This window comes from Musca vetustissima, unplaced genomic scaffold (genome assembly GCF_032173495.1).
Source record: "Musca vetustissima isolate MV318-11 ecotype Yass unplaced genomic scaffold, APGP_CSIRO_Mvet_v1 utg18731, whole genome shotgun sequence".
NCBI lineage: Eukaryota > Metazoa > Arthropoda > Insecta > Diptera > Muscidae > Musca > Musca vetustissima.
The window spans coordinates 1-27,388 of NW_026879537.1; the positions used below are offsets into that span (position 1 = coordinate 1).

A 27,388-nucleotide genomic window follows, 5' to 3' on the forward strand; every position below is an offset into this window, starting at 1 on the left:
TCGTATAAATCTACATACACACACCCAATATCACTTGTCCAACTTTCTTGTAGTCTATGAATGGAAACAAGACCAAATACAACAACAACCATAGCCAACCTGAAACATTGGAACACTCGTTTCCATTGCAGTACATCGTAAATTTGTAAGTTATCCTTTGTCCGATTGCATTGCAAAAATGATAGATAAAAAAGGACAATGGATGGCATGCAAAGCATGTTTTGTTTTACAAATTCATTTCACAGACCGAACGGTCGACCGACCGACAGACAGACATACCAACAGATGGACGGACAGACAATGCATGCAAATAAAGTGTTGGGAATTTTATGGATACAAATATACAATAAATACACACAAAATATGTCTATGTATGTGTGTGTGTTTTTGTATTGATATTCAAAGGGACCACATTAATCTGCATATGTGTGAGTGTGTGAACGTACGACAAAAATGATTGTTTTGTTCGTTTCAATTCTATATCTAGAATGCAATACAATATATAACAACAAAAACAAAAGCAACAACAACAAATGAAGATTCCACATTGCGTAATTATATTTCATCGATTTAAGGACAATGACTAGGACGAGGTCATTTGCTGGTAAATGAGTGAATGAATGAATGCATGGATGGCATTACCGAATAATTTGTTCATGCACAGCAAATGTTGCGCAGAGCGAAAGTTGTGGCGTATACGTAACACAGCGTAATGCAGGCGTAATACTCATACGCCATGGATGATTGGTAAAATGGTTGACTGGCCGGGTGCTGTTGTTGGCTTTTACATTAAATATTATTAATCAGCAAATATTCGAATATCCTCTGGTAATTTGTTACCCCAAGTGACCTACTACCAGCCGCATTACTGTCCGTTCTATCTACCCATTTCCACTAATTGAACTAAATTAAAAGCAATTTGATTTCATTTAAAAATGCAATAAATCACAGCAAACAAAAATACGCACGAAGTACACAAAATCTCTTCGTAATAGTTTTTGAAGTCATGCCAATTTTTTTTGCGTAACTTTCTGAAATGGGATTAAATGAAATGTTAAAGGTATATGATTATGGAGTATACATTCTCAAATGGTTACCTTGTAATTTTTTATGGAGATCCATAATGGATTTCGGATAAATTAAAAGAAGCTTAAGGTACATCATTTTTAATTTTAATTTGTAGGTCATTGCAGGTTTTTGGCTAAAGGCCAATTTCGAATTTGTGAAATGGAAATCTTTATTGCTTTTTCTCAGATTACAATAACGCCAGGCGAAGGGTTTCTGTTTATGAAAGTTTCAAAGAAGCAATATAAAATCTGTGGTCTACAGAAGCTCTCAAGGATTTATTGGGTTTGGCCAATTACAATAGAATTTAGGCAAAAAACTATTTCGTTTCTTTGGGAGCACAGAAGATGTAGAAAATCTCAAGAAACATGGGTTCTGTCTAAAAACCACCAGAAGAAAATCTTTATAATTTCCTATGGCTAGAGACGAGCTGTTGTATATAGAAGACCAACAAATGGGCTCCTATTTATATATAATCAGAAGAAGTTATCTGTCAATAAAAGATCTGTAAGAGGTATTCTGTCCAGATAGACTTCTGTTTATAAATAATCACCAGAGGTTATATGTTCATGGACGGTCTATAGAAAGTTTTCTGTCCATAAAACGGGTCTTCTGTCCAGATTGATTTTTTTTATAAATGATCAGCCGATGTTATCTGTCCCTGGATGATCTGTAGAAGGTCTTCTTTTCAGAAAATACCTCTGGAAGGCTATCTGGCTATATAAAGTTATGGAATTATGTTTATAACTAAACAGAATAGGTTATCTTCCAATAGAAGATCTGTGCAAGGTTTTCGGTCATTAAAATGCTTCTCGAAGGTTATCTGCATCTTATAATGTCGTTCGGCCATGGAGGATAATTCGACCTCCAAAAGGTAATTTGTCTGTAAAAAGATATTCTATCCATAAAATTATTGAAGGTCGTCCAAAAGGTAATTTGTCTGTAAAAAGATATTCTGTCCATAAAATTATTGAAGATCGTCGCTCTAAAGGAAATCTCATGAAGGACATGTGACCTTCCCAAGAATTCGTAGAAAGGACATTTTGTTATTCAAGCTTCTTTTCGTTCTAAAGAAAGTACACGACGGACATGTGACCTTGCAAAGATTTTGGGAAAAGAAAATTTTATTATTGAATTTTATCTAATTAAAAGAATACCCATCTTTCGGATCTATTAAAGCTCCGATGAAACTAACAAAAGAAGATTTTTAGTAGGATTTTTGTAATCTTAACAAAAGGCTTCATCCAATAAAAGACCGACTTTATTCTACAGGAATGTACGATTATTATCTATAAAACCCTGAGGCCTTCGGTCGATAGTACCCGAAGAAGATATTCTGTCTATAATAAATCTGACAAATGTCTTTAGTAAAAAAAACAGTAGAAGACCATCTATCTTTAGGCGACCTGGAGTGGTATTTATAGAAGTACTGAAGTCGCTATTCTGTCTATAAAATATCAATGAATGCTCTTCGAACCAGAAAAAGGATTTTCGGTATATAAAAGACCTGAAAAAGATATTCACTTATAAAAGTTCTGAGGTAGCTAATTGGACAACAAAATACTAGGATAGCAACTTCTGTCTAAAAGCAGGCCTTGGAAGACCCGTAAAAGGCTATAGAAGACCCATAAAGGCTTTTGATCTACTGAACATCCTTAGAAATCTTATCCATGTATGAAATTCGGAAATAATACCATATGGTTAAAGAGTATTTCCATTTTAAGGAAAAATTTGTATATAAAGTAAACATATCAGAAGCATAATGACATACAAAAGACGTGCCTTGTTCTTCTCGAAGATCCATAGAAAACCTAAAAAACTGTCTATTTTGGAGGATGTTAATAAAATACTTGAGCTCTTCTGTTCATAAGGAATCCCTAAACAATCGTCTGTATAATATATCCAAAAAACGTTTCTTCGATAGGTATTTGGTGCAATAGACCAGGATACGAAGTTTTGTCTATATGTGGCCTACAAAAGCCTACCGTTTATAGACGACCTGCGAAGAGGCTTCAACCAGTCAATGACCCACTTTATTCTTAGTTATATCTATAAAAACCGGAGGTCTTTTGTCTATGATAGTTTTGAGGGGAATGTCGTTAGTAAAAAAGAATAAGACATTCTGTATGTAGGCGACCTGGCCTGGTGTTTCTAGAAGAACTGAAGTTGGTATTATGTTTATCGAATATATGTGAAAGGTCTTCGAACCAGAATAAGGATCTTCGTTATAAAAAAAGACCTGCAAAAGATATTATACTTATAAAAGTTCTGAGAAAAGTATTTGAACAACAAATTATTAGGATAACAACCTCAGTCTAAAAGCAGGCCTTATCCAGGCCTTGCAAGACCCGCAAGAGGCTATAGAAGACCCATAAAAACTTACGATCTACTGAATACCTTACCCAAGTATGAACTTCTGTCTATAGATGACCGTTTATAGAGGACCTGCTGTTTATAGAGGACCTGGAAGAACTTAAGCCAATAAAAGACCGACTTTATTCTTATTTTTATCTATAAAAACCTGAGGTCTTTTCCCGATACAAGCCGATGAAGGTATTTTGTCTATGATAGTTTTGAGGGGATTGTCGTTAGTAAAAAAAGTATAAAACATTCTGTATGTAGGCGACCTGGCCTAGTGTTTCTAGAAGAACTGAAGCCTGTATTATGTTTATAGAATATATGTGAAAGGTCTTCGAACCGAAAAAATAATCTTAGGTATATAAATGACCTGAAAAAGATATTCTACTTATAAAATTTCTGAGGTAGCTAATTGGACAAAAAAAAAAAAAAAGCTAGGATAAAAACTTCTGCCTGAAAGCAGGCCTCATTCAGGCCTCAAAAAGACCCATAAGAGGCTATAGCAGACCCATAATAGGATGTCTATCTACTGAATACCTTTAGAAATCCTTACACATGTATGAGTTTCTGTCTATAGATGACCGAAATAATGCCATATGGTTATAGGGGACAAAATATATGGTTATAGGGGACACAGTAAAAATATCACGGAAATAATGGCATACAAAAGACCTGCCTTATTTTTCCCGAAGATACATAGAACAACAAAGGATCATTTGTTGTTTTTGTTGTTGTTTGGTCTTCTGCCCATAGATTACATGTAGGCCTGTAAGAAGATATTCTCCCGATAATGGTCTCTTTGTTATGCCCTCCTTCAAGTTATAAATTTTTTCATACAAAGAATTAGGTTATGTTGAATAGATGGCTGGATGATACCACCACATGTCCAACATGAAATGGACATACACATAAGCCAATTGAGGCCTGTTGTGCGCTCTAGTAATGTAGGGAAAGTTAGAATTAGTGAAAGTTTAGATTTAAAAACATTCGGGTTGGATTTCCATATGAAGCCTAGGAATTCCGTGTTTTTTTGTGAACTCCTTAAGTCTTCTCCATTCACACCCCCTCAGATCGGTTAGTCTGTGAAGAGTGTCAAACAAATTATTTTTGCATGGAAAATGTCATTTTGAACCAGCGAGGCCTTCGCCCCAATTTAAAATCCCGTGTACGTTAGTGTCATCCACCATAATGTGAAGGATATTTTAATTTCTTGATTATGTTTGTAAAATTTTAAAATAATCACCGGAGACCTCAAAAAATATATATTTTTGATCTGAAGAATATTTTATGTGGATTCAGCGCTGTCCGTCTCTATTTCGTCGCTACTACCTCTAGGATGTGTGCGCTGTCCGTCTCTATTTCGTCGCTACTACCACTAGGATGTTGGTATAAGAAATCAAATATATTAGGAATTTGGCATAAGGGTTTCAACCGAAATTTCATGTTTTCCATTGGGTAGCAAATTTTCCCATCAACAAATATCAATAGTACTTCCGAAGTTTTCTTTTTTAAATTTTGGTTTCACGTTTTTCTATCCAAATATGGTAATTTATATTTCAATTTATTTAATACTTAAACATTTATAAATTTAGTTTTTTTGATGGGGGGTTTAAAATAATTGTCCTAAACTAAGGACCTGTTGGAAGTTTTTTTTAGTTGCCAACAAAAGTTTTTTTATATTTTCAATAACCCATCTCACATTATGAATTTATCAATTTTGTTTACATCTCCATACGACCCATATCCTTTGAGACACCATTGAAATTGTATTTCAATCCCTGACACATGTTGGAGTTACGTCGGCTATGTAACCCTCCCAACCCCATTTTCATTGTAATATCTCAAAATGGAAAAAAAATCTTCAAGAAAACAAAATTTCTACTTACCATTTTGCATGGCAACACTTTTATCTTCGACACGACTAACATAACAGCACAGCTCATCTTGACGTTCGGCGTTTTCAATAAGTTCGGCCTCGACAGAGAAGCCCCACATTTGTTCCAATGTGGTGCGATGCAGTTCGACTTGGTAAAGGATCTTCATGCAGACTTCGACAAATTCGTGATTATGTAGCTGTAAAGAAAAGAAAAAAAAACAACACCCCCAGAGGGAAGCCGGTGGGGGAGGAGTAGAGAAGATGAGTTAGTAAAACCCGTATATAAATAATACATTTGCTAACAAAATAAAAACGTAGAAACGTGGTTGAATTTGAAAAACCAATTTAAGGGCAGATGCAAACAAATATGTGCACGGATAGACACACACGCACACTCTCAGCCATTTCCACTACACTAATACCCTTGAAAATACGAAATTACATTACATGTCATATGACAGACAACATCTAGAAAAAAAGATGTGGAAAATGGCAGTGTTGAACGTGTTACAAAATTGCAAAAGGTAAACAGCTAACAAATGCAGCTCAACGGTATATAGAGCTACTGTCTCATTCTCATTTAATAAAATCACGTCGTACAAAAACACACACACACACTAACACACAATCATCCTTGTCATTATCGTCATTATCAACCATGCCACCATTATCCTGCCACCATGTGCAATGCCATACAATGACGGGTATTAACGAAAGGAGTATTTGTAATTTCGTGTCTCGTATTAGTAGCAGCATTTGTTGTTGTATACAACTAACACCACTTCATCTACACTGCTACCTGCCACGACACCAATAACAACAACATCAATTAACTCAATGAGCTTAAAATTAAATGTATTTTTCTTGTTACGGTTCGCCTTTTGTTGTGGCTACAAAAGGTGTTGTTCGAATTAGTTGCACTTTTTCAAACTTGAACACAATAATGTTATTAATATTTTTTTGGGAGGGACGAGAGAGAGGGGTAAGGGAATTAGGAAAAATTGTATAATAGAAAATTAACACATTGGATTTTGATTTGATATGTACTGCGGAATATGAAGGTAGATTGGAAATCCGTTTTTAATCTGCAACACAAGCTTTGTGGATTTCTAAACGAAATTGCAAGGATCATTGGAAGCGGTAAATTTTATAATTAATATTTATTGAAGGGACACTGTAAGCGTGTATTTTTATACCCTTCACCACACTGTGGTACAGGGTATTATGTCTTTGTGCATATGTTTGTAACAGGCAAAAGGAAACGAGATAGACATATGGTTCCTTTTGAGAATAAGCATAGGAACACTTTTTAAATCGATGTATGTCCGTCCGTCCATTTATTTTTGTTAACAGGTAGCATTTGTGATGAAATTTGGCACAGTTCACTTATTTGGCCCAAGGACGAACTCTATTGAAATTGGGAAAAAATCGGTTCAGATTTAGATATAGCTCCCATATATAGTTTCGTCCGATTTTAGGTAAATAGTGCACCAAAGTCCCTATATATCCTTCGATTTGCACGAAATTTGGCATAGCGTACTGAATTAAGTCTAGAAAGATGTGTGTAAAATTTCGTGAAAATCGGTTCAGATTCAGATAAAGCTCCCATATATATTTTCGTCCGATTTAATGTAAATGGTATACCAAAGCCCCTAAATGTCTTTCGATTTGCACGACATTTTTCATAGTGTACTGAATTAAGTCTAGGACGATGTGTGTAAAATTTCGTGAAAATCGGTTCTTATTTAGATATAGCTCCCATATATAGTTTCGCCCGATTTAAGGTAAACGGTGCACCAATGTCCCTACATATCCTTCGATTTGTACAAAATTTGGCACAGCGTACTGAATTATGTCTAGAACGATGTATGTTAAATTTCGTGAAAATCGGTTCAGATTTAGAAATAGCTCCCATATATATATATTCGTCCGATTTTATGTAAATGCTGCACCACAGTCCCTACATATCCTTCGATTTGCACGAAATTTGGCACAGCGTACTGAATTATGTCTAGAACGATATGTGTTAAATTGGTTCAGATTTAGATATAGCTCCCATATATATATATATATATATTCGTCCGATTTTATGTAAATGCTGCACCAAAGTCCCTATATATCCTTCGATTTGCACGAAATTTGGATTTATAAGTAATTGAAGAACTCAAAATGTGGCCGAATGCAAAAAAAAAAAAACATACTGAAACAAATGTGTAACCTAACATGTGGCAAGTTTCGATCGGTTTAGAATTCGATATTTTGCTTTAAATTTATTTACCTAAGTTTGTCCCATTGTAAGAAGCATCTCTATATATGCCTAAAATTTAGTATAGGTTGCAGATTGACAGGATTAATTTCATGTTAATGGTCCTTCAAAATTGCGACTTCTGTTAGGATTCCATCTGTTGGATATACCTAAAGTGGTGAAGAGTATCATATAGTCGGCCCCGTACGACTTTACTACTTTCCTTACTGGTTTTGTATAGGACATTCGTTCCAAAACCAATTTTATGTGTGGGTTTGTTAAAAAACATTTTTTCAAGGATCTCCATAAGTGGGTACTTTTGAAAGGAAACAATTTGGAAAGACCTCTAAATCGCAATTTTTTGATAGAATATTTTTCCAGGGTGTGTGGCGTAGGGGTGTAGACCATTCCCCCATCGGTCAATAACCAAAAAACTATACGTAGATCAAAATTCGTGGTACATTTGTACCCATCCGAAGATAGATCTGTAATTCATTAACAAATTGGACTATCGTGAGGTTTTTGGTTATAAATACCGTCTATACGGATCTGATCTAGATGTATGAGCTCAAAATTATATATACATTAAAATAATATATATTTAAAGCCGTGCTTAAATGATAATCTATCTAAACCTATCATACAACCAGCGAGCGGAGCAGTATAGTCGGACGGGGCCGACCATACGATAACCTACACAACTACAACGGAACTCAAATTTTCTGCGAATGTTTATTCCGAGCCTGGGCAATATTTCGTGATATTTGCACCCTCTTGCCCTATTAGAGGTAAACAGCACCTCTTCCTCACACTGACATATTTTCCGAATATTACAAGTACTCAGTACAGCTATTGTCCAGATTCCCTTCACCGTGGGTTGTGTTGTGATGTTCGGCTTTCATTTGTGGTCTATAGATCGACTCGAAAATAACACAACAAATTAAATTTTCGGTCCACTTCATTCCAAAATTATTATCTGATCATCACCGAAAATTATAGGCGTTGTTCTGGACCATAACTGGAACCTCATGGAACATTTCAAAGCGATCAGCGGAACCTCTAGAGTGATAAAGGGTTACTAAATAATATACGAAACGGATATACCTGTAAATATTTAGTTGTAACTCCCACATCCGAGCACATACAACAATATAATTGGTATTAATTTAAATGTCAACCACTCTTCTTGGATATAATATAAAATTGTTGGATCTCTGTCCTTCAGGGGTAAAGATATACGCTATAGAATACAAATTTTGCCATTTTTCACACAAAAGTCAGGATGCATTTGACCCGCTAAATATTGACCGATCTTTATGAAAACAGGCATGCTTATTCTTTGGCACGATCTCCTTCTTCATGGAAAATTTCACGATGTTCGGGCCATTATTGCGACCCCTGGAGCGACCAGAAAAACCGACAAAAATTTAGTATTTGGTCCATTTCATCCCCTAAATATTAACCTATCTTTCCTAATTTTTAAAGAGTAGTTTTTAAAGCCTTTCTGAGACGTGGATCTCATGTAAGGCGTGGATTTTTAAAGATTATTTTTTTTAAAGCCTTTCTGAGGCGTGGATCTCATGTAAGGCGTGGATTTTTAAACATTATTTTTTAAGCCTTTCTGAGGCGTGGTTCTCATGTAAGGCGTGGATTTTTAAAGATTATTTTTTTAAGCCTTTCTGAGGCGTGGATCTCATGTAAGGCGTGGATTTTTAAAGATTATTTTTTTAAGCCTTTCTGAGGCGTGGATCTCATGTAAGGCGTGGATTTTTAAAGATTATTTTTTTAAGCCTTTCTGAGGCGTGGATCTCATGTAAGGCGTGGATTTTTAAAGATTATTTTTTTAAGCCTTTCTGAGGCGTGGATCTCATGTAAGGCGTGGATTTTTAAAGATTATTTTTTTAAGCCTTTCTGAGGCGTGGATCTCATGTAAGGCGTGATTTTTAAAGATTATTTTTTTAAGCCTTTCTGAGGCGTGGATCTCATGTAAGGCGTGGATTTTTAAAGATTATTTTTTAAGCCTTTCTGAGGCGTGGATCTCATGTAAGGCGTGGATTTTTAAAGATTATTTTTTTAAGCCTTTCTGAGGCGTGGATCTCATGTAAGGCGTGGATTTTTAAAGATTATTTTTTTAAGCCTTTCTGAGGCGTGGATCTCATGTAAGGCGTGGATTTTTAAAGATTATTTTTTTAAGCCTTTCTGAGGCGTGGATCTCATGTAAGGCGTGGATTTTTAAAGATTATTTTTTTAAGCCTTTCTGAGGCGTGGATCTCATGTAAGGCGTGGATTTTTAAAGATTATTTTTTTAAGCCTTTCTGAGGCGTGGATCTCATGTAAGGCGTGGATTTTTAAAGATTATTTTTTTAAGCCTTTCTGAGGCGTGGATCTCATGTAAGGCGTGGATTTTTAAAGATTATTTTTTTAAGCCTTTCTGAGGCGTGGATCTCATGTAAGGCGTGGATTTTTAAAGATTATTTTTTTAAGCCTTTCTGAGGCGTGGATCTCATGTAAGGCGTGGATTTTTAAAGATTATTTTTTTAAGCCTTTCTGAGGCGTGGATCTCATGTAAGGCGTGGATTTTTAAAGATTATTTTTTTAAGCCTTTCTGAGGCGTGGATCTCATGTAAGGCGTGGATTTTTAAAGATTATTTTTTTAAGCCTTTCTGAGGCGTGGATCTCATGTAAGGCGTGGATTTTTAAAGATTATTTTTTTAAGCCTTTCTGAGGCGTGGATCTCATGTAAGGCGTGGATTTTTAAAGATTATTTTTTTAAGCCTTTCTGAGGCGTGGATCTCATGTAAGGCGTGGATTTTTAAAGATTATTTTTTTAAGCCTTTCTGAGGCGTGGATTCATGTAAGGCGTGGATTTTTAAAGATTATTTTTTTAAGCCTTTCTGAGGCGTGGATCTCATGTAAGGCGTGGATTTTTAAAGATTATTTTTTTAAGCCTTTCTGAGGCGTGGATCTCATGTAAGGCGTGGATTTTTAAAGATTATTTTTTTCAAAGCCCATCTAAGGCGTGGATTTTTTAAAGATTATTTTCTCAAAGCCCATTAAGGCGTGAATTTTTTAAAGATTATTTTTCCAAAGCCCATCTGAGGCTATATTTTTCAAACACTATTTTTCCAAAGCCCATCTGAGGCTATATTTTTTAAAGATTATTTTTCAAAGCACGTTTGAGGCTGGGTGTTTGAAAGAATATGTCTTCAAAGCCCATCTGAGACTGTTTTTTTAAGGAATATTTTTCCAAAGCCCATCTGAGGCTGTAGTTTTCAAAAAAATATTTTTTCCAAGTTCATACTTCTTTGTCCAATGAAGACCCCTACTTCATTGGCCAGAACCCAACCAACATACAAAATTTCGTGAAGATTGGTATATAACTGTGGCCTGTATCGTGTTTACAAATTATACACATGTCTAGATCGACTCAGATAGTCGAGATATGACTATCGGTATACTTAAAGGTGGGTCTAGGACCAATATTTCGCGGCGTTACAAACTTTTGGGGCTGCACAAAGCTATAATACCCTGACAACATAGTTTTGTAGGGTATAAAAAATTCGTTATATCTTTCGAATGGGTTATGGTTTTTTAGTTATTTTTTTATTGGGATCTAATTTAGGTGTTCCCCAAACCCTCTGTAAATTTTTGTGGCCCTAGACATCATTAGGGCCATCAGGGCGATCCGTGTAAGTCAGAAATTACCTTGGTGTTCCTTTGGTATACAGGGACTTAAACAAATAATATGTTAAAACCCAAGTCTTCATAGTCCTTAAAAAAATATTCTTTATAAAAATTCCAGCTATGGAGGTGCTTGAAAAAAATATTTTCTTACAGAATCCAGGACTTCGTCGTTTTTGAAAAAAGGATATTGTTTTAAATACAGAAGTTAATCTTTTGTTGATATTTTATCAGCAAATCAATTAAAGTCACCTTCTCCAAATAAATCGTATCTTCTTTGTAGCCATAATTTATTTGTTTAATAATGATTATTGCGATTGAAATGGCTCAAATCGTTTCCTGGCTATTCACCTGGAACACATCCACATCCATTAATTGTCATTTGTCATTCGTGTGTAAATGGAAGATGTGTGTGTGTGTGCAAATGTTGCCAACAAACTTAATATCTATCCATATATCGGTTAACTCTGTTTTCGCATAGATATATGTTTAGCCTTATGGATGGTTTTATTAGGTTTTCAATTTGTCAACTTTAAAGGTAAACAACGATTGGTCATTCGACCGAACACCTAATGGGAAAAGTCACATCTTCCGGTCATCTGGCTGTCTGTTTGCCAGCTAGCCAACCAGAAAATCTAACCTTTTTGTTTGTTCTGAAAATGTGAGGAAATTTAAAATGAAAGGTGGGCAACAGGATACAATTCTCTCTCCCTCACACAAACACCCACCCACACCTATACACCTATACAATAGTAATCAACAATAGTCCGTTTTTAATGATAGATCTTCGAAGAATAGTTAAAGCCAATATTTGAGTTTGAAAATGAAAAGCAAAGCCAAGTTGTTCTGCTTTGACGGACTGTGTGCCTGTCTGGCTATCGTGTTGATGGGAATAATCTTATTTTATCCATCTATGTGTAGAATGTGTACGAAAGTGTGTGTGTGTGTGAGTGTGCTTGTGTGTGAAATGCCATAGCTGTGATTAGCAAAAGTTTCAAGTATTTAATTGCACACATTAATGCAATGTTGATACTAAATGAAATATTAATAATTTTTGAAAGTTAATTACAATTTATTAGATATTTGGTCCGCATTGCTATTGTGAGGATTGAATTCATGAAGGATTCTTTTATCCAATTTTTTGATGATTCATTTTAAATTGTTAAAAAAAAACTTAAAAAATCGTTGAAGGACCTTGAAAAAAATATTATTTTAAAACATCTAAGCTTTCGAGGCCCTTTAAAAAAATCCTTTATCCTTAAAAATATTATTCTGAAAAAATTACGCTTTATTTACCAACAAAATATTATTTAAACAAGTGAAATAGCTTTAAGTTCGGCCGGGCCGAACTTGGGATACCCTCCACCATAGATATACTAAAAGGTAGTTGAAATGAAAATGTAGGGAAAATACCAAAAAGTGGACCTATACCGACATTTCTACAACGCGATTATGTAAACCATAATGTGAACCATGTTCCAGAAAATGTTGATTTTATCCAACCTGTGCCTATCTAATTATTCTTCCAAACTTAGTTTAGGTTCGAAGATGTGGACTATCGGCCCACTCCCTCTGATACCTCCCACACAGGTGCTAGGGACTAAATGCGGGTTTTAGTTCATGTATAGTTCATTATCGAACCTTACGTTCTAACTTTATTTCGATATCCTCCGCATGTTAAATAATTACGACAGACTCTTAGAACCAAACCCAAAACGCGGAACAAATTAGATAACTATTTTAATATAAAAAAGGGGGTTATATGGGGACTACCCCAAAAAGGGGGCGAATATAAAAAAATTTTGGTAGGGAGATTTGTTACCATATACGACTACAAAATACCAAATTGCAGCGAATTATGTTGAAAATCGCGCTCAAGAACCCCAAAGTACCGAAAATGGGGGGTAGCCTTATATGGGGGCTATCCGAAAAAATGGACCTATATTCATAATTTTTTGTGAAGGGATTTGGAACCTATTAAGAACCCAATGTACAAAATTTCAGCGTATTCGGTTGAAAAACGCGCTCAAGAACCCCAAAATACCGAAAATTGGGGGGTACCCTTATATGGGGGCTACCCGAAGAAATGGACCTATATTCATAATTTTTTGTGGAGAAATTTGGTACCCATTAAGAACTCGAAATACTAAATTACAGCCAATTTGGTAGAAAAATACGATCAAAACCCCCAACATACTGTAAATTAGGAGGTACCGTTATATGGGGGCTATCAGAAAAAGTGGACATATACTCATAATTTTTTGTGGAAACATTTAGTACACAATAAGAACCCAATGTACCAAATTTCAGCGTATTCGGTTGAAAAACGCACTCAAGAACCCCAAAATACCGAAAATTGGGGTGTACTGTTATGCCTAAATGTGGACAGATATATCCCATCTTCGAACTAGACATGCCTGCAGACAAAAGACAACCCTATGCAAAATTTCAGCACCCTATCTCAATTCCTTCAAGAAGATAGCGTGATTACAACAGACGGACAGACATTTGCCAGATCGTCTTAGAATTTTACCCTGATCAAGAATATATATACTTTATAGGGTCGGAAATGAATATTTCGACGTGTTACAAACGGAATGACAAAATTAATATACCCTCCATACTATGGTGGAGGGTATAAAAATACCCTTAAAAAGACCTTGAACAAATATTATTTTAACATTTTAAACAATTAAGGAAAGCAGCAAAGTCGGACGGGGCCGACTATATGATACCCTTCACCACTATGGGTATATTCAAAAGATGAATCATAACAGACGTCGAATTTTTGAAGGACCATTAACATGAAAATGGATCCATAAACATGTCATTCTGTAACCTACACTAAAGTTTTCATTTGGTCAGATATAGGGTTGTTTCTTACAATGGGACAAAATTATATAGCGCAATGTAAAGGAAATGTATTATAGTAACTACAGTTCATTGTACCAATTGTGTGGAAATCAGACAAACTTTGGGTCTTTAGTGCACAATTTACACACACTCGGGAGAAAAAATATATAGGAGCTATATCTAAATCTGAACCGATTTTCACGAAACTTAACACACATAATTCTAGACCTTATTCATTACGCAATACCAAATTTCGTGCAAATCGAAATATATATAGGGACTTTGGTGCAACATTTACATTAAATCGGACAAAATTATATATGGGAGCTATATCTACATCTGGGCCGATTTTCAGTAAACTTAACACACATCATTCTAGACGTAATTCATTACGATATGCCAAATTTCGTGCAAATCGAAGGATATATAGGGACTTTGGTGCACCATTTACATAAAATCGGACGAAACTATATATGGGAGCTATATCTAAATCTGGACCGATTTTCTCAAAACTTGGCAGACATCACTCTAGGCTCAACTCAGTACGTTATGCCGAATTTCGTGCAAATCGAAATATATATAGGGATTTTGGTGCACCATTTACATGAAATCGGACGAAACTATATATGGGAGCTATATCTAAATCTGGACCGATTTTTTCGAAACTTCGTAGACATCATTCTAGACTCAATTCAGTACGTTATGCCCAATTTCGTGCAAATCGAAAGATATATAGCGACTTTGGTGCACCATTTACATGAAATCGGACGAAACTATATATGGCAGCTATATCTAGATCTGGACCGATATTCTCGAAACTTGGCAGACACCACTCGAGGCTTAATTCAGTACGTTATGCCAAATTTCGTGCAAATCGAAAGATATATAGGGACTTTGGGGCACTATTTACATGAAATCGGACGAAACTATATATGGGAGCTATATCTAAATTTTGACCGATTTTCACGAAACTTGGCAGACATCATTCTAGACCTAATTCATTATGCTGTACCAAATTTCGTGCAAATCGAAAGATATATAGGGACCGTTTACATTAAATCGGTTAAATATATATATGGGAGCTATATCTAAATCTGAACCGATTTTTCCCAATTTCAATAGGGTTCGTCCTTGGGCCAAACAAATGAGCTGTGCCAAATTTCATCCAATTCGGATCATAAATGCGACCTGTACTTTGCTCACAGAAATACATGGACAGACAGACCGACGGACGGACGGACATGCATAAATCGACTTAGAAAGTGATTCTATGCATATTCTCAAAAGGAACCATGTGTCTATCTCGTTTCCTTTTGCCTGTTACAAACATATGCACAAAGACATAATACCCTGTAACACAGTGTGGTGAAGGGTATAAAAATATTCGTTAAAAAAAGATCCACCCCTGTTTGGTTCATGAAAAAATATATATTTTTCAAAATACCCGCCTGGTTGGTTTATGCTGTACCATATGTACAGCATAATGAATTAGGGATGTTAATTTTCGTGAAAATCGATTCAGATTCAGATATAGCTCTCATATATATTTTCGTCCGATTTAAGGTAAATGGTGTACCAAAGTCCCTGAATATATTTCGGTTTGCACGAAATTTGGCACAGCGTAATGAATTAGGTCTAGAATGATATGTGTTAAGATTCCTGAAATCGGTTCAGATTTGAATATAGCTTCTATATCTGACCAAATGTAAAATTTAGTATCGGTTGCAGAATGACATGTTTATGGATCCAATCTCATTTTACTGGTCCTTTAAAAATGCGACGTCTGTTAGGATTCATCTGTTGAATATACCCAAAGTGGTGGAGGATATATAGTCGGCCCCGTCCGACTTTACTACTTTCCTTACTGGTTAAGAATATTTTTGCAAAGACCACGAAGGTGTAATTTTTTTTAAATAAAAATCTTATACGTTTTTTGCCTCCTCATGTGTTCTGAGTTTTTTTGTTTTACATTTGACAATTAAAAGTCAGAAATATGTTTCCATTCCGCCGTTAACACATATTGTATGGACCCCTGTCATTTGTTTTTTTTTTTTGTACCGAAATTCACATGGTTTTGACTTTCAACAATACCGAGGCTAACTTCCGTTAAAAAGTTTAGTTGTTATGATCTGAAAAAAAATATGGTTGAAAACAATCGATGTCCTGTTTCTGTAGCTAACGAGCACTGTTACATAGCGAGGAAAAAGACAACAGAGCCGGTTTACAAAAATGCAACCGACCATGGCCTCAGCCGCGTGTGTGAGTGTATGTGTGTCATCACCAGTGAAATTTCATTTGCATTTTCCGTGTCCAGCTGGCTGACTGTTGCTTCACGGATTGAGTGTGAGGCTAATAATAAAGGCTATACAAAGTGAGAGGTGGCCTGGCCTGACAGAGATGAAATGGCAAGGATGGCAATGATGACGATGACGACGACAATGATGGGACAGAAATAACAAAGTGGTGGTGTTGTTGTAGCTGGGCCAGATCAAAGTGCAAACCTTTTGATCCCAGTTTCTTTTAATGTCTAGCATAGATGGTAGATGGCATGAAGAGAGGTGGAAGCTGGAACTTGGTGTTATCAAACAAATAACAAAAAAATCCTGGCATGTATAAAGTGCAACAAATACAGGGGAAAGGTGCTTATATTGCAACAATGTCCCCACTATGATATCCTTTTGACATGCTGACCAGCCTTTATTATTCTACTTGTCCGGTAGCAACCTACCACCCGACCAGTCAGCCAGCCAGCCAACCAGCATAGCAATGAAATAATGGACTACAAGAATAACAAACGACAACAAACGACGGCTGTCTGGAAAGTTTTCTTTTCTTTCGTCGTCATCACTTTTCTTTTGTTTCCTCTCTTTGTCTTTTGACTTCAACACCTTCAACACCGATGAGTTTTATAGACTTGTTTCAGACAAAGTCATTGCTCTGGGGTGTCGAATAAAATGGAAGCAGAAAGTTGACCTGTTGAGTTTGGTGGTGCTATGACCAACAACTTTTCGCACACCCATTCCCGTTTTTATACGACTTTTTTTTTGGACAGGATATTAATTTGTTGATTGTCATTTGTTGCTGTAACTGTACTTACATAATTCTCTATCAGGTCGTTACGATGTGGCACAAAGTAATTGTGATCCTCCATGTCACGTCGCTTTTTAACACGCACAAAGTGTTCCATTGGATTGAGATTACGTCGGGCGCAGGCACTGGCCAGAAACTCCTCCACCGACATGGCATCGCGTAGATAAACCGTTGAATAAGCATTGTCCGGCATGGCAACTTTGAAGGTTTTTTCCGGTTCATCGCGAGAGTTGAGCTGAAATGAAAATGAACGAAACATGAAAATGAAGAAAAAATCAACTCACACATACACACTGACAACACATAAACCGAATTACAAATACAGTTAAACGGTAATATAATTCATTGCAAAAAAAAAAACACACACACGCAAGACGACAGAAGATAAAATGAACTCGTGTCATAGAATACAAAATGTTTATCAGGGCCATAATAGCGCAGACTAAGGGGGAGGGGACATATAATGCAAACATTTATCATATCGCAATGTTTGGTGAGTATCTCCTTAAATATATGACCCATCCTTGGAAACTCCCACTTTCGACTACGCCCGCGTGCAAGCTGGAAATATTCGCAGATCAAAAATGTAACCAATTGTACATTCTGATGTTGTTGCTTTATTTTTGTAATGGAAAAATGCCATGTATCAATTTAATTTTCCTTAAACTATTGTAAGCAGCGATGTATGTAAAAGGACTACACCACACATCGCCCAACTAATTTCATTGGAAATCCATAATATTGGTTTTTTTTATTTAATCCACTAATTAAAGATGCCATAAAGAATCACATTATGCAAGAACCATTTTACTTGGCGGATTTTTATTCGGAAATTAATTATTCGGAGAAGAGGAAAAAAAACATTAATAAATAAAAACCAGTAAGGAAAGCAGTAAAGTCGGACGGGGCCGTCTATATTATAGCCTTCACCACTTTGGGTATATTCAACAGATGTATCTTAACAGACGTCGCATTTTTGAAGGACCATTAACATGAAAATGGATACATAAGCATGTCATTCTGCAATCTATACTAAATTTTTTATTTGGTCAGATATAGATTTGTTCTTTCAATTTAAAGCAAATATCATTCGGACACCCGTTGATTTTTTGATAAGTACAGAGTTGCCCATATTCGACGGACCCATGTTTTTTTTTTAATCAAAGAAAAAAATAAAAAATTGGCGCTTGGCAATGTTAATCATTTAATTTGTTCCAAGTAGATTTGTTTACATCAATTTTTTCATATGATATCTCTCAAATGGCCGCCTCTGGCGTTGATGACGTATTGTGCCCTTTTTGCTGTATTTTCCATCGTTTTTGCCAACATTTCGGCCGGAATAGCGGCTATTTCTTCACGAATGTTGTCCTTGAGCTCTTCTACGGTCCTTGGCTTGTTAATGTAAACCTTTGACTTCAAATATCCCCACAAGAAGAAGTCATTCGGCGTCAAATCGGACGAACGCGGTGGCCAGTCCAAATCACCACTTTTCGACATCAAACGACCCGAAAACAAATTCTTCAGAAAATCGATTGTTATGTGACTTGTGTGCGGTGAAGCGCCGGCTTGTTGAAACCAGAACTGCCTCATACTCTTTCGACGAATAATTGGCATCACAAAATTGGTCATCATGTCGCGATAACGCCCCTGATTGATGGTAACAGCATGACCATTTTTATTTTGGAAGAAAAACGGCCCAATGACCGTTTTCGCACTATTGCCGCACCAAACTGTGACTTTTTCGTCATGAAGAGGCACTTCTTGAATCTCCTGATGATTTTTAGTGGCGAAAAACGGCAATTTTGCTTTTTTACTGTGCCATTCAATGTGAAATGGTCTTTATCGGACATGATAATTATGTTCCAAAATTGCTCGTCATCTTCGGCCATTTCGATGACTCTTTGGGCCCATTCCAATCGACGAGGCTTGTCCGCAGGCAACATTCTTTGCGTCAATTGAATTTTGTACGGGAACAAATGCAAATCCATGCGAATAATCCGTTGTAAAGTGGACCGAGCCATGCCCAACTGCTGAGAATGGCGTTTTTGGGATGTTCTTGGGGACCTCTCAACACTGGCTCGTACGGCAGCGATATTCTCGGCCAATCGCCTTGGTCGACTTTTATATGGCCTCTTCGGATTAGAAAGAGCCTTACCAGTCGAAAATTTTTCGCATAAACACTTAATGGTGTTCTTAGAAGGCGCACTTCTCACAATTTTTAATGTTTTAAAAGCACGTTGAGTTTTCACAATTGACTTCTTCGGTTGAATGTAAATTTCGTGCAAATCGAAAGATATATAGGGATTTTGGTGCCCCATTTACCTTAAATCGGACGAAAACATATTTGGGAGATATATCTAAATCTGAACCGATTTTCAGGAAACCTAACACACATCATTCTAGACCTAATTCAGTACACTATGCCTAGTTTCGTGCAAATCGAAAGATATATAGGGACTTTGGTGCACAATTTACATTAAATCGGACGAAAATATATATGGGAGCTATATCCAAATCTGAACCGATTTTCACGAAACTTAACACACATCACTCTAGGCTTAATTCAGTACGCTATGCCAAATTTCGTGCAAATCGGAAGATATATAGGGACTTTAGTGCACCATTTACCTTAAATCGGACGAAAATATATATGGGAGCTATATCAAAATCGGAACCGATTTTCAGGAAACTTAACTCACATCACTCTTGACTTTATTCGTGTACTGAACCAAATTTCGTGCAAATTGAAATATATATATAGGGACTTTTGTAGATCATTTACCTCAAATCGGACAAAAATATATATGGGAGCTATATCTAAATTTGGACCGATTTTTTCCCAATTTAAATAGGGTTCGTCCTTGGTCGAAATATTTGACGTATGTCGAATTTCCAGGAACCATGTGTCTATCTCGTTTCCTTTTGCCTGTTACAAACATATGCACAAAGACATAACACCCTGTACCACAGGACCTTCGACAAAAATAATTTTTAAAAAAACCACGTCTTGGTGGTATTTCGAAAAAACATTATTTTTTTTTTAATACGCACACGGGTGGTCCTTCGAACAAAATGATTTAAAAAAAACAGGCCGTGGTGGTTCTATGAAAATATTATTTTTAAAAACCACGCCTTCGAAAAATATTAACAATATAATTAATTTCGTTTTGGTTTTTTAAAAAAATCTTGTGTGTTTTAATCTCCTCCACATACCTCATCAATGAATTGTATTTAACAAAAAAATTTAATAAAAATTTTATTATGTTTTTCATTGCTTCCAAGGAAAAACAAAAAATAAAAATTCCATTAATCCCATTGATGATGACTATTGGTTCCCACAGGAAAAATTATGTTTTACCACACTTCTTTCTGTTGTTTAAGTGCTCTAGAACAACAAGAACAGCAACAACAACAATAGTAAAAAAAACACCCAATCATAATAAATAATCGCATCCATTGGGGGCTTAGCATCGAAGCGATAATGGCAGACGTACCAACCTATTTAATGCAAAGGATTCCATTGCATGAGGCATGGCGTGTGAACTGCTGTTGTCCCTGTTGTTGTTGTTATTGCCTCAAGTTTCAGTTGCACCATTTCATTACAACAATCAGTCAAAAGGCATACAAGTGGCGAAATTATAAAAATGTTCTTTTGCAACGCCTGGCCATTCAACGAAGAATACCATCATCATTTAGCCAGCCTGATGATGGCAGCAACAATAACAACAACTACAACAGCGGCTGCCACTATTTCCACAACAACAACAACAACACCACGAACCGACAACCATAATAAAATTCTGATTCAATCAATGCTCAATTTCTTTCTTTTTTTGCGTTGTTGCAGTTGTTGTTTTTCGGGGTTGTTGACTGCAATAAAGCCAAGCCGGAAAACCGCAAAAAAGACTTGTTTGCATGCATGCTTTACATAATTTGTATGCGCACAACAGCAATTGCAATTGCAAAAGCAACAACAACAACGCCAACTACAAGACAAACATATGATTGTGAATGTTGGAATATTTATGTATCTGCATAAAGTGCATTATGGGGAGCCAGCCAACGAGCTTGCCATTTTCCAATTGGAAAAAAAAATTGGTCATAAATTGTGGAAGTGAGAGGCGTAGATTTTTTTAACATTTATTTTTTTCGAAGAACCATTAAGGCGTAGATTTTTTTAATTTAATTTTTTCGAAGAATCATTAAGGCGTGGATTTTTTAAACTGAATTTTTTCGAAGAATCATTAAGGCGTGGATTTTTTAAACTGATTTTTTTTAGAAGAACGGTGGTGTGGATTTTTATACCCTTCACCACACTTTGGTACAGGGTATTATGTCTATGTGCATATGTTTGTAACAGGCAAAAGGAAACGAGATAGACACAGGGTTCCTTTTGAGAATATGCATAGAATCATTTTCTAAGTCGATTATGCATGTTCGTCCGTCCGCCTGTCTGTCTGTCCATGTTAAATTGTAAACAAAGTACAAGTCGCATTTATGCTCCGAATTGGATGAAATTTGGCATAGGTCACTTATTTGGCCCAAGGACGAACCCTATTGAAATTGGGAAAAAATCGGTTCATATTTAGATATAGCTCCCATATATATTTTCGTCCGATTTTAGGTAAATAGTGCACCAAAGTTCCTATATATCCTTCGATTTGCACGAAATTTGGCATAGCGTATTGAATTGAGTCTAGAATGATGTGTGCTAAGTTTCGTGCAAATCGGTTCAGATTTAGATATAGCTCCCATATAGTTTCGCCCGATTTTAGGTAAATGGTGCACCAAAGTCCCTATAAATCTTTCGATTTGCACGAATTTTGGTATAGCGTATTGAATGAATTCTAGAACGATGTGTGTTAAATTTCGTGAAAATCGGTTCAGATTTAGATATAGCTCCAATATATATTTTCGTCCGATTTTATGTAAATGGTGCACGGAAGTCCCTATATATCTTTCGATTTTCGCGAAATTTGGTACAGCGAACTGAATTAATTATAGAACGATGTGTGTTAAATTTCGCGAAAATCGGTTTAGATTTAGATATTGCTGCCATATATAATTTCGTCCGATTTTATGTAAATGGTCCACCAAAGTCCATATATTTCCTTCGATTTGCACGAAATTTGGCATATCGTACTGAATTAAGTTTAAAACGATGTGTGTTAAATTTCATAGAAATCGGTTCAGATTTAGATATAGCTCCCATATATATTTTCGTCCGATTTTAGGTAAATAGTGCCTCAAAGTCCTTTTGTATCCTTCGAGTTGTACGAAATGTGGCATATCGTACAGAATTGAGTCTAGAATGATGTGTGCTAAATTTTGTGAAAATCGGTTCAGATTTAGATATAGCTCCCATATATATTTTCGTCCGATTTCAGGTAAATAATGCATCCAAGTCCCTATATATCCTTAGATTTGCACGAAATTCGGCATAACGTTTTTAACAAAGTCTAGAACGATGTATGTTAAATTTCGTGAAAATCGGATTTTTTTTAAATTTAGTTTTTTTTTTTGAAGAGCGTGGTTTTATGAATGAGGCTCCTGTCATACATAAACGATATTTGTAAGATCTTGTCGATTTGGTCGATTTCATAGGACAATTTTGGTAGAGAATTGACATTTGAAACCGCAACTCTCTCTTCTTGCTATCTCTCTGTCTAACTCTCACATTCACACCAACATAGTCACGACGGATACGAACACAAACAGTTGTGAATTTGCAACTAGTTGGATATCCTGTTAAAAAAATATTTGTGCAATTTCCATGTTCAGGGAATTATGTCCATTTACATGTGCCATACAATGCTGTTTCACACACACACACACACACACACACAAACACACACAAACACACATCATGAACACATTCTCAGGCCTTACCATATGTAATGCTATAAAAGCAGTGTAGGCTTTACATTGCATTCATCATGAATGTTGCATGTTTGTGTGTGGCTATGGGTTGTTCGGTCGGTCGGTCGTCGCTGGGCTTGCCTGTGAGTCTCATCGAGCTTTGTCCGCTTTAACGTTCATTAAGCAAAAGGACAAAAACAAAATGTAAAAATGAATAAATCGACAAACTGGGCGGACACTGACACTTGTAATCGAAATGAATTAAAAAAAAAGAAGACACGAGAGCGGAGCGAAACATTGACGATTTACTTTAACAACTGAATCAATTATTAAATCTATTGATTTATGCTTGTGTACAAATGAACAAAACAACAACAAAAACAACGATAATAGTTGGTGTTTGGTTTGAGGGAATGCTGGAATTAATACATATTGTGGGTGGTGGTAGTATCCAATCTGTAATCGCTGTTCGGTCTGTAGAAGGTGTTTTCCGCAACATTTGCCTAAATGTTGTTAAATTACCTCGAATCAATTTTGTTACACTCAAATAAACTTTGAAACGTGTAAAGGAATTATGCAAAATAACAGAGAATTTTTGTTATTGAAAAAATAATTTTTAAACAAAATATTAAACGGTTTTAGGGGGCATCAAGGCGACTGAAGCTTGATTGATTTTTTTCAAATCAGTCAATCTTCAATCGCTTTGATGCCCCTTAAAACAATTCTTTTAATATTTTGTTTAAATTTATTTTTTTTCATAAAAAATACTGTGTTATTCTGCATAATTCCTTTACACGCTTCAAAGTGATTTTTAAAAGGGATTTTTTATAGAATTTTTTTTTCAGATCCACTAAAGTGGGGTTAACTTTTTTTTAACATAATGTGTTCAACAACCACTAAGGCGTCATTTTTTTAATAGAAATTTTTTTTCAGTAACAATCAAGGCGTCGATTTTTTTAAATAACTATTTTCCAAAGGCCACTAAGCCGTGGATTTTTTGAAATAATCTGTTTTGAAGGGTCGCAAATGCATTGACTTTTTAATATAATAATTTTCGAAGTTTCTACCAAGGCTTTGAGTTTTGCAGATACCATTTTCGAAGGAGATATAATGCGTTGATTTTTTAAATAATGTTTTTCAAGAGCCAGAGAAACGGTAGTTTTTTTAATACTTTTCATGAGCCACCATGTCGAGGATTATTAAAAAAAAATATTTTTTGAAAGAAATTTTTTTCGAAGTGACGTCGAGGCCTTGATTTTTTAAAATAATATTTTTCAACATTGTTATACGCTTCACGACACAGTGGTACGGGGTATTATGTCTTTGTGCATATGTTTGTAACAGGCAAAAGGAAACGAGATAGACACATGGTTCCTTTTGAGAATATGCATATAATCACTTTTAAAGTCGATTTATGCATGTCCGTCTGTCCGTCTGTCTGTCCATGTTAAATTGTAAACAAAGCACAGGTCGTATTTATGATCCGAATTGGATGAAATTTGGCACAGGTCAATTATTTGGCCCAAAGATGAACCTTATTGGGAAAAATCGGTTCAGATTTAGATATAGCAACCATATATATTTTCGTCCGATGTTATGTAAATGGCGTATCGAAGTCCCTATATATACTTCGATTTGCACGAAATTTGGCACAGCGTAATGAATTAGGGTTAGAATGATGTGTATTAAGTTTCCAGAAAATCGGTCCAGATTTAGATATAGCTCCCATATATATTTTCGTCCGATTTAATGTAAATGGCGTATCGAAGTCCCTATATATCTTTCGATTTGCAAGAAATTTGGCACAGCGTAATGAATTAGGTCTAGAATGATGTGTATTAGGTTTCCTGAAAATCGGTTCATATTTAAATATAGCTCCCATATATATTTTCGTCCGATTTTATGTAAATGGCGTATCGAAGTCCCTATATATCTTTCGATTTGTAAGAAATTTGGCACAGCGTAATGAATTAGGTCTAGAATGATGTGTATTAAGTTTCCTGAAAATCGGTCCGGATTTAGATATAGCTCCCATATATATTTTCGTCCTATTTATATCTTTCGATTAGCACGAAATTTGGCACAACGTACTGCATTAGGTCTAAAATTATGTATGCTAAGTTTCGTGGAAATCGTTTCAGATTTAGATATAGGTCCCTTATATATTTTCGTCCGATTTTATGTAAATGGGTCCATATATATATATATATATATATATAAGTTCGTTCAATTTCATGTTAATGGTCCTTCAAAATGCGAAGTCTTTTAAGATACATCTGTTGAACATACCCGAAGTGGTGAAGGGTACCATATAATTGGCCCTGTCCGACTTTACTACTTTCATTACTGGTTTAAATAATATGTTTTGAAGGGTCACAAAGGCATCGACTTTTTAAAATAATACTTTCAAAATTCCTACCAAGGCTTCGAGATTTACAGGTACTATTTTTCGAAGGGCCTCCTATGGGTTGATTTTTTTAATTTTTTTTGTGTTTACAAACACCAAGTCGTGGAGTTTTGAGAGAAGAAAATTCGAAGTGACTCCAAGTCCTGGACTATGTAAAAGAATATTATTCAGCAACCGCCAAGGCGTACATTTTTCAAATTATCCCTTTGGACAAGGCGAGGGAATCGGAAAAATAATTTATTAGGAGTTAACGCGACTTGGTGTGTGTAAAACAATATTTATTAAGAATCACCTAGGTGTTAGTTTTTAAATAATATTTTTCCAAAATTCTCAGATTTCTAAGAACATATTTTAAATGTCTATCAGAGCTATAATCTGAGAATGTTTAAGGGATTGGAATGATTGTCGGACGTGAAATCGTGGATTTGTTAGGAATATATTTTGAAGGTCACTCGGGCCCATAAACTCAAAATTATTGGTAACTAAAAACTAGAGTTTTTAAGGGCTTTAAAAACAATAATTCCAAATTGAAAAAAATATATTTTTTTAAGGACTAACGGAACTATACTCTTAATCGAATTTTTGGCGTGCTCAAGAACTAGTGGAACTATAATCTTTTGGAAGTGTGAGGAGAGAGACCTCCAAATTTTATTTTTAGTTATAGAAGACTTGTACAGGAGGTTACTAATTATAAAGAACTTAAGAGGTTTTCTAATTATAGAGAAGGCCTCTTAATATCAGATGAGGCCTTGAGTTAACCAGCCAGATTTTCCCCAATCTCGTACATAGAAATTTCATAATTTGGGGTACTCTATGTAGGACTTCTATTAATATAAGTTTAATTTTAGAGAAGAAGAGAAGGCTTCTCTATAATTAGATGTGGCCTTGAGGTAACCCATCAGATTTTCCCCGACCTCGTTTATAAGAATATCATAATTAGGTGACCTCTATGTAGGCCTTCTATTAATATATGTTTAATTTTATCTTAATAGAAGACCTAAGTGAAAGTCCCCCAAATTATGAAATTCCCCTAAACGAGTTCAGCTTAAATCTGGTTGATACCTCACAAACTTTTCTTATACCTATGTTCCATATTATTCGTTTAAAAAAAAATAACACTTACCTGCATTGAACGACGACTGGAACCGCTATTCGATCGTGACAGCATTGGTGGTCGCCGTTTGGTGGCACCACGACCCGCCAACAAATTATTCAGCAGCGATGGTGAACGGGCACAAATAAAGGCATGGAAAGAGGAAACCGTAAAAACGCCCAATTTATTGAGAGTATTCTTTGTGGGCCGAGAGACATGGGTGAGCAAGGACTGTAACAAGAATTGTCGATTTAAGATTTTGTTATTTTCAATGCGACAACGTCTTACCTTAGGGTTGGGCAATTCGCCACTCTGCAGCGATGCCATGTAGCAACGCAAACGGAATTGTTCACAGTGTAAACGTTCTAAATTCTCTTCCCATTGCAGGATTTGACCTTGGATTTGGAGACGGGTGTCCTGATCGGTAACCACGGATTGTTGTAATTCGGCCATGTGTTTCAGCTTGTGATCCTAAAGGGGAATAAAAACGGAAAATGAGGGTAAGGTAAGGTGGTAAACAGCATTGATTTGAAATTTAAATGGAAAACGAAATTGTAACTTAAATGCAATTTTAACAAAGTTCCAAATAAAAAATACACGCACACATGTGTATCTGGCACACGCTCGCATGTGCATCCCCGTGTATGTGTGTGTGCCATATACATTATTGTCGACATTGTATGCTTTTATCATTATTTTCAACGCCCATTAGTTGGATATATTTTTGTTGCCGTCTTTTTTTCGCTCTCTCACTCGCCATTCTTTCTTCACATGGCTTTTGTGTGTAGGATAGTTTTTGTGAGTACCCCCTAGCACCCCCATCTACCTCCCATTCCCGTGTGCGTGTGTGTTTTCGAATTT

At 35.8% G+C, this 27,388-nt stretch overlaps 1 protein-coding gene across 1 annotated transcript; it reads right to left on the bottom strand.

The window, feature by feature from the left end:
- Positions 1–5,309: 5,309 nt before the first annotated feature.
- On the bottom strand, positions 5,310–26,998 carry LOC133324454 (protein still life, isoforms C/SIF type 2-like; the record flags this gene model as incomplete). Its single annotated transcript, XM_061533289.1, has 4 exons — positions 5,310–5,496; positions 17,176–17,403; positions 26,558–26,758; positions 26,816–26,998. Coding segments are annotated over 4 exons (799 nt in total), but the record flags the coding sequence as incomplete, so codon positions are not given.
- Positions 26,999–27,388: the final 390 nt, after the last annotated feature.